The sequence below is a fragment of the Anarhichas minor genome, unplaced genomic scaffold, assembly GCF_050575085.1.
Source record: "Anarhichas minor isolate MPS153535 unplaced genomic scaffold, ASM5057508v1 ptg000040l, whole genome shotgun sequence".
NCBI lineage: Eukaryota > Metazoa > Chordata > Actinopteri > Perciformes > Anarhichadidae > Anarhichas > Anarhichas minor.
In genome coordinates, this window is record NW_027466486.1 from 4,066,987 (window position 1) to 4,074,862 (window position 7,876).

Genomic DNA, 7,876 nt, shown 5'->3' on the forward strand with positions numbered 1-7,876 from the left:
TAACAGAGCTTTAGCAACTCACCCCGGACACATTCTTCAAAAAAACAATGCGAAAAAAAAATTAAATAAAAAAGAAGGAGGGGATCTTCCCCCGACAATAACACACAAGTTAAACAAGACAGGAAAAGACAGGTGCTTGATACAGTCCCAGTATGAACTGAAGTGCTCTTCTAACTTACAGAAATACAGTACTCTTACGTCTTTTACGACCATCTGGTTCTGAAGTTTAGATCCTGTTCAAGTTTGTCTTGGTCAGTTAAAGGGTGGACCAGTACGAGGAAGGGGTGGCGTGAGGAAAATACAAAAGGTGCTTTAAGAAAAAAATAAAGTTAAATTAAACAAGTGTTTTCTTCTTTCCGACAACATTCACTCAAGCACACACAGACACATGTTAAATGTCTAATTAGCCTATCTCTAACTTCACGAAAACACCATGTCAAAATAAAGTCAATTTTTTTCAGAGCTTAAATTCTTGTCATTTAAAGATGAGTCATGGCCCATGCCACGTAGTGCGTGCAGCAGCAGCAGCAGCAGCTAGGCCTATGAAACACGATTTAACCTCAAAGACGGGTATACTAACATTTGTACAAACTATAGGTTTTTAATTGAATGAAATCCAATTTATTGGGGATTGAGGTACACAGCTATGGTTAATGCATCCAGTGGTTGGTCGTATGAAAATGCAAAAAATGGTGAAAAGTCATGTGATTTATGTTTGAATGCACCCGACAAGTGAAATGTCTCTTTAAAAACATCCCATTTAACATCGGACTAAGATTCAATTTGGCTCCAAGTACATAAATGAATGTGATCCAACTCCAAACAGCTCCAGCCAACATTTTTCATTTTGTAAAAAGAAAAAAAGAAAAGATGGCGCTGTTGTGCGCTATGACTGGAGGAACCGAGATGTTGCTAGATGGCTAACTTTGACTGACAAGACGGACCAGTAGGAAAAACTCTGAAGGACTGAAGAGGACATGAACATTCAAAAAAAGAATAATTAAGAAATATAACCCAGTGAGAGGCAGATCTGTGTAAGGGACACTGCTGTTAGCTTTCATCCTCAGCGCTCACTCCAAATGGGAAAACATTTATCTCGGTTAAGCCTAACAACAGTGGCTTACACTACAAAAAAAAAAAAAAAACGCATCTATTTTAAGTCTAGAAGCCTGAACTGAGTCTATTACCACTAAAGAATAAGAACATTTAACTCTCACTCTCAGCCATTCAGCAGTTTCATTCTCTGCACATCCAAAAATCTGTCCTCTCTGCATGTCATCATCCCTGCAGTTACTCTTCTACATCAACACTCGGCAGACAGGCAGCCAGACTTACATCAATCTCCATTTACAGTTTTACCTTTTTTTTTTTTTTTGTTATAGACACTTCGCCCCCACAACTACCCCCTCCAAACCTCCTTGCCGTGTCTGCGCTAGTCTGACTTGTCCCCATCATCTCCTCGGGGCGCTCTCTCTGCGGCTTCCCGGGCCTTGTCCTCCTTCACCGCCTGGGCCTGGCCGTGGGAGTAGTTGGCCAGGATGGAGGAGAGGGAGAGCAGGCCGGAGCTGGAGGAGACGGCGGGCAGGGAGGGCGGGGTGAGGCCCAGGGGCAGCGAGTTCACGGGCAGGGCCAGGCCCTGGAGCTGGGACAGGTGCTGCACCTGGAGCTGTTGCTGGAAACACACACATGGCACAGAAAGATCCGTCAGTGCTTCTTCTTTGGCAGAGAATGAAGTCGCTCTCCCTCTGCGTGTGTCGTTATCCGAGCTTCTCCTTGCTTTGTTTACAAAGCCGGGTCAGCCAAGCGTGCACGTTAGGGCACGTTAGTGCATGCGAGCGTGCCCGCTGGCTAACTCAGGGCAGCTGCTCTCTTACGGTGGATTCAGCTAACAATGCCGTCTCGACCGACAGCGTTATTGTAGAAGCGTGGCACACAGCCTCAGTTTAACGCTGTTGGCTCTGTCGCCATTGTTTGCACTGTTAGCACTGTTAGCACTGTTAGCGGTGATCAAAACGCTCCCAATCTTTTATCTTGCACCTTCAACATTCTTTTTATCATTCTGTGTGCCTATTGGCTAAAAACATATTGGCTGGAAAATTGATTTGGTTTTATTTTACGTTTGGGATGAGACACAACTCACCTATCATCTTTACCCACAGGGAGAAAAACAAAAACAAAAAAAACAACTCACCCGTATGATGGAGTTCATCTCAGGGGGCGTGACTTGCTTGGCTCTCTCTATGGCGCCCATGACTTGCTGTTGATGCTAAAAACAAGACAAGACAAGACTTGGTCATGCACTTGACATCTAAGTGCATTAACATGACCTGAAATCTTCAGCAAGAGAGAGGACAAGTGACAAGATTGGACATATTTTTTTAGAAAATCGAGTCACCTCTGATTTGCTAGTTTATATACGATTAAAAAATACAACCAGAATGTAAAGTAAACAAGATGGTTTGATTGTACAGTTAGCCCCTTAAGCAGTGTGTGCTTGATGAGCAGAACATCTCAGGCACATACAAACATCATTACCTCTTGTGACAGGTAAGGCAGCACCTGAGCACAGATGCCATTCAGTCTCTTCACTATCTCAGCCTGGAAAGAAAACAGAACGATCAGAACGGCAAACTACCAGATCTTGACTACCGACGGGATTCACAACAGGAAACAGTGATTACCTGTTTGTGCATTTCAATGTTCAGCCCGTAGGACATTTCATAGTACTACAAAAACAAAGAAGGAGAAAAAGTTAAACATAGTAAACTGAAGCTTTATACTCTCAATACATTTGCCATACACAGACTTATATGTAGGTATATTATATGTGTGGATTATGTACTGAAAAATGTAGATGCTTTTGTCATGTGATCTGTAATTGGTCATTGGGCATCATAAAAAGCGTTAAAAGCAGAATCCGTTACTGATCATGAGATGAGTGAACCCGAGGAAGCCACTAAGTGAAGCGCAATCTGTGACTAAGTACGACTAAGGGAACATTCTCGGTGTGCTTGTATACCGACACTGCAACACTAAGTGACTTTGGTTGGTATATTACAGGAGATGAAGATTAACAGCCACGTCTCAGTGAGTTAATGCAACACTTACCATGATGTAGTGACGCTGCATCTCTGACTTTTCAGAGGCCAGTTTATCACACTCCAACTTCAAACTGGAAAAAAAACAATATAAATATTAAACAATAAAAATCAGTTTATACTAAGCTAAGATGCTTGCTGGCTGTAGCTTCATGTTTAGAATATAGACGTATGGGCTCATTTCCCACAATGTCTTAACGATTCGTTTCGATTAGATTACGCGATGCTGAGCCTCCGTGTACCAGTAAATACAATTTGATTCTAATAAATTATATTTGCTGAATTACAAAAAGCATTTAGGGGTGGGATGCAAGATAATGGGTTTCTTTAAAAGCAGATACCCATAACCAACATGTCCCTACCCATATTGGCTACACAAATATGCAGATTTGTCTCTATTAAGTTGTTTGACATGCTAACCTGAAAATAGCATCAAGCGTCACACTCACAATATATTCTTAAAGCAACCGAGGCAGACGGAAAATGAACTGAGAGGTATTTCTCACAAGTCAGTTGCCCCAACAATAAAATGTGGGAAGATGTTTCAGACTGAAATGATATCAAAACGGAAAATGTTGCACCTTTTACGTGGATGACCAGTCAGTGTTGATGGTATATGTAGTCCATTGAAGCAAAAGATATCCTCCGTGTGTGTGCTATATTGACCAAGAAACTGGAGTGTACATTTTACAGTGTTTTGGCTGACTCTGGTATTCGGCTGGAGAGAGGCCCCTCCAGAGTCTGAGCTGCTGAGAGCAAACACTGACTTTTCTTAAATTGCCCTCCGATGCAACCACGAACGGAATCATTCTGCTGTATTGAATGCCAGCAACAACCCCTAAAGAGGAAGCTGTGTGTTTGTGACGACGCATGAAAGTTGTCCTCCTGATTGGGACAGAGGTGTGCTGGAGACCCCGGGGATAAACTTGAAAAGACAACCCAGACCAGCAGGTGTGATTTTTGTCATTTGCTAATTTATTGGTCTGCCTTCAAAGAATGATTGAGAGCCACCAAAAAAGCTTCTGCAGTGGGGCAGCTGCTCAGTGGGCAGCCGCCACAGCAGAGAGACACAGTGGGGGAAACCGGTGTGTAGAGTCAGCAAGACGGGTTTGGCGAGTTTTAATTTATGTCTGAATGAAGTGTGTTTTACGGTAAGTCAACGCGGCAATTAGGCCGGTTTTAGTTTGGTGTAAGAGAGAAACTTGAATTCAGAAGGTGTACGTCGTATTTTTCTGTTTAGGTTCAAGAATATTCACTTCATTGACATTTTGAGAGTTATCAGACTAAAAAAAAAAAGCTTGTTTAATTAACAGAGCAAACTCGAAAGCAATGCATCTTGGTACATGTAGGCACAGCTCCGCTAGCAGGAGAACTCAGTTTTCTTGATCAATAAAGCACGAACTGAGGAATTTATTTCTTCAGTGAACTACATTCACCAGCAGCACTGATGGACATCCACATAAAAAAGGTGGCAAATGTTCCCTTTAACTGTATGTATGGATGTGTTAACCGCATACCTGTGGTACTGTGCTTGGAGGAACTGGAACTCATCCTTGATGCGGTCACAGGAGTCAGAAGTAGTGAACTTGAGAGGTTGACTGGACTGAGAGGATGCCTGGACAGCAGAGTAACATACTCAGTTTATTAATTCACAAAGATCCCTGCATCCAGGTCCAGACAGTCAGTCTGAAACCATACTTTGGATGCCTAACAATTCCCAACCAGTCCAGCAATAAAGGAATATAAAAAAAGTAATTTTGAGTTGTTGTGTTGTTTGTTTGGAGACAGCAGTTTGACCTCTGAGGTCAACCCTTTGAGAGGATAGCTAAAATGAAGGCCAGCCTAAACAGGGCTTCGTGTCTGAACGTACTGTATAAAATGAGATAAGGAAGGAGACCGTTTAATTTGCTGACAAATTGATATGCAACATCTGTCTTTAGAAAAACCACTGGCCCGACCTTTCCAGGACCAAAGAGTGTGTTGATTGAGGGAAATGTGTTTAAAGAAGGCGAGATTAAAGCAAGCCGGTGCTGACCATATGTGAGATTTATTTAGCCGCATAAGAAGTCTGGTTTATGTATAGACTACACTTAAACCATTAATCCAAAACTGTAATCCAGGGTTTATCCAGTTCACTAAACCTCATTACTCTCTAAATAAGTGGCACAAGGACAAGAGGTTTCCAGTGGGATTATGGGGCCGAACAGAGTCACCCAGTTACACACAGGTCAAAACCCTGCGTCCAAAACACTCAGTGTACTATAGTACTGTATTTAAAAGTATACAAATACAGTGCAGAAACTATTACTATCTTTATATTTTAGATACTAAACAGTTAATTGAGTAATGAAACAAAGTAACGGTCGATAACAAAACATTACCACAGAGCTAGAGGTGAAACGATCAACAGAAAATATTTATTTTACATTCAATTAATTAATTGGGTCATTTATCAAAAAAAAGTAGAACGTTAAATATTCACCTTTTTCCTGCTTCTCAAATAATCACAAATGAATGTTTGTTATTTATAATTTCAAAAGTGTTTTGAAATGTTACGTTATTTGTAGATGTGTTGGTTTTATTTCCACTATTTTCCCAAATTTCTTAGACTGTAAGAAAAATCAATTTATCATAAAAGTAACAGAATTATTTTCATTAACGACAAATGTGTCTGTCACAGCTCTCCAGAAATAGATGGTTGGAGAGGAACAACTGTATTACAGTGGTTCAGCTTCCTACCTATAAAATAGTTTAAAACTGGCCCTTATTGCTTGCCATAGTTTGATATCATTGTAAACTGGATGGAAATGTTGTGATTTGTCCTGCTGGTCATACAAAAGAAGGCATTTTAAGAAAACTGTGAAAAGGCATTTTTCACTATTTTCTGATGCTTGTTAATGTTTGTTTGTTTCAGCCCTAATCGTTTCACTTCTGTACATGTTTAATACTGATTAGCATGCTAACTGCTATAACTTGATCCACAATAGTTTAGCGTTTCCAGTGGTGCTTTAGTTGAGGCTTTTTCATTAGTCTAATTATGTGTGAACCTTTTTCCTGACTTGGCGTTAGTTGATTCCTTCTTGTTTTTAGTTTAGTCATGAACCGTTTCTTTATCTAATGTATATTGAATAAATTAAAAGAGCAGTTATTGTCTAATATGTCTTTAAATTCACCCGTTACAAGGCTGTTTAGCTCTTTTAGCCTTCTAACTTTAGCTCTTTTTACAGCTGTCAAATGAAAATGGAAACTTGCAACCGTTGTGATACTAAATCATTTAAGAGATAAAACCTTTTCTTTAAAAAGCAACAGTTGTATATAAGTTAACTAACTACATCTGCCGTCCCCTTGTATCTAAGCTACTCTGTCTATTGACAGTAGACACACTAAATCAAGCTAGCCCACGCACACTATCATGCTAACTTGCTCTCACAGACTGAGGCTAACACATGAACTTAAACTAGCTGTTTTGACTAACGGCTAAGCTAACGGCAGACTGTGTTCGCATCCAAATACAGAAAATATAGCTGGTATTTAAGTGACATACATTTTAACTCTCAAGCTGCTTTCTACCCTCCAACATAAAGGTGAATACGTCGTGAGGATATGTAGAGATGCATTGTGAGCTGACAGCTACCTGCAGCTAGTATCAGCTGTCGGCTGCTAGCTAGCCGTTAGCTCGGCTCGCTTTAGTTAGTTGCTTTAGTTTCCTACTGAGAGAAGTTCCACTAGCCAACTTACCGAGTGCCTTGATTGAGGAAACATCATGTCAGCAGTGTGTTTCGCTGTGTTCCCCTTTTGGTTTAATCGAATTACCGGGCTAGCTGGCTAAGCTAACAGGTCCCCAGATATTATTAAATGATTGGAGACGCTCTTCGCACTTTGTACTCTGTCATCGTTTAGAATAACGTTAGCTAACGCGAAAGCAGCAGGAGCCGAAGATCGTCTTCTGGTCTTCGCGGTGAGGAGAACCACCGCCTCCGAGGATGAGTCGGCTAACAAAAAAATAAAAAGCTCTTCAAAGGAACATCAGGGTTCTTCTTCTTTTTTTTTTTTTTTTTTTTTTTTTTCTTTTTTTTTTGGAATAACGTTAACGTTACACCTCCCCGGGGAAACCCTGGATGTTGACACATGAGCCGCTGACTTTCCTCTGCTTTGAAGAGAAGAGCGGTACCAACCGGAAAACAAACCGAGCAGCGGAGCCGCGGGCGCCCCTAGTGGCAGAGGGCGGAACTGACCCGCTCATCTCAATAGGAGCACAGCTTCTGCATCCACTGAGCATACATTGATTTCAGTAATTTAATCAATTGCACATTCGTTTGGGGGTGGAAGGAGTTCTAATATTTTTACTTAGCAATACTGCTCTGTAAAAATACTTAGAAGTGGAAGTCCTACATCCAAGAACAGCTAAATGTACTTAAGATATTAAAGTAAAAGTACTTGTTGGGGAGAATGGTCCCTCTTTCAGTTATATATATATATATATATATATTTTTTTTATCATAAATCATATTGAAATATTACTGTTGCTTTGACACAGCATTTAATGTTACAGCTGGTGGAGGTGGAACTAATTTGAACTACTTTTATACTGTTGGAAAGTTTTATCTAGCACTTTGTTTTGTTGTAAAATCTTGATATTCAAATTAACTATCAACTCCACCTGTCAGATAAATGTAGTGAAGTAAAGTTTAAAGTAGCATAACATTTAAATATTAAAGTAAAGTAAATGTACCTGAAAAATGTACTGCAGTAACTTTCCACCACTGGAGAACACTGCC

The 7,876-nt window shown here is 40.5% G+C and overlaps 1 protein-coding gene across 1 annotated transcript; it reads right to left on the reverse strand.

Annotated features, from left to right (window-relative positions):
- Positions 1-598: 598 nt before the first annotated feature.
- LOC142968391 (TLE family member 5-like) lies at positions 599-7,388 on the reverse strand. Its single transcript, XM_076108243.1, has 7 exons — positions 6,837-7,388; positions 4,616-4,713; positions 3,109-3,172; positions 2,682-2,726; positions 2,536-2,598; positions 2,192-2,266; positions 599-1,672 (listed from the first exon to the last, which is right to left on the reverse strand). The coding sequence occupies exons 1-7, from the start codon at positions 6,861-6,863 to the stop codon at positions 1,433-1,435; spliced, it is 612 nt and encodes a 203-aa protein (XP_075964358.1). The 5' UTR covers positions 6,864-7,388; the 3' UTR covers positions 599-1,432.
- Between the last annotated feature and the right edge of the window lie 488 nt (positions 7,389-7,876).

Excerpts from the sequence above, each read along its gene's own strand:
- LOC142968391 (XM_076108243.1), bottom strand. The coding sequence starts at position 6,863 with ATGATGTTTCCTCAATCAAGGCACTCG. Across the intron at positions 2,727-3,108 it reads TGCAGCGTCACTACATCATG|TACTATGAAATGTCCTACGG; the intron begins GTAAGTGTTGCA and ends TTGTTTTTGTAG. Across the intron at positions 2,599-2,681 it reads ACATTGAAATGCACAAACAG|GCTGAGATAGTGAAGAGACT; the intron begins GTAATCACTGTT and ends TTTTCTTTCCAG.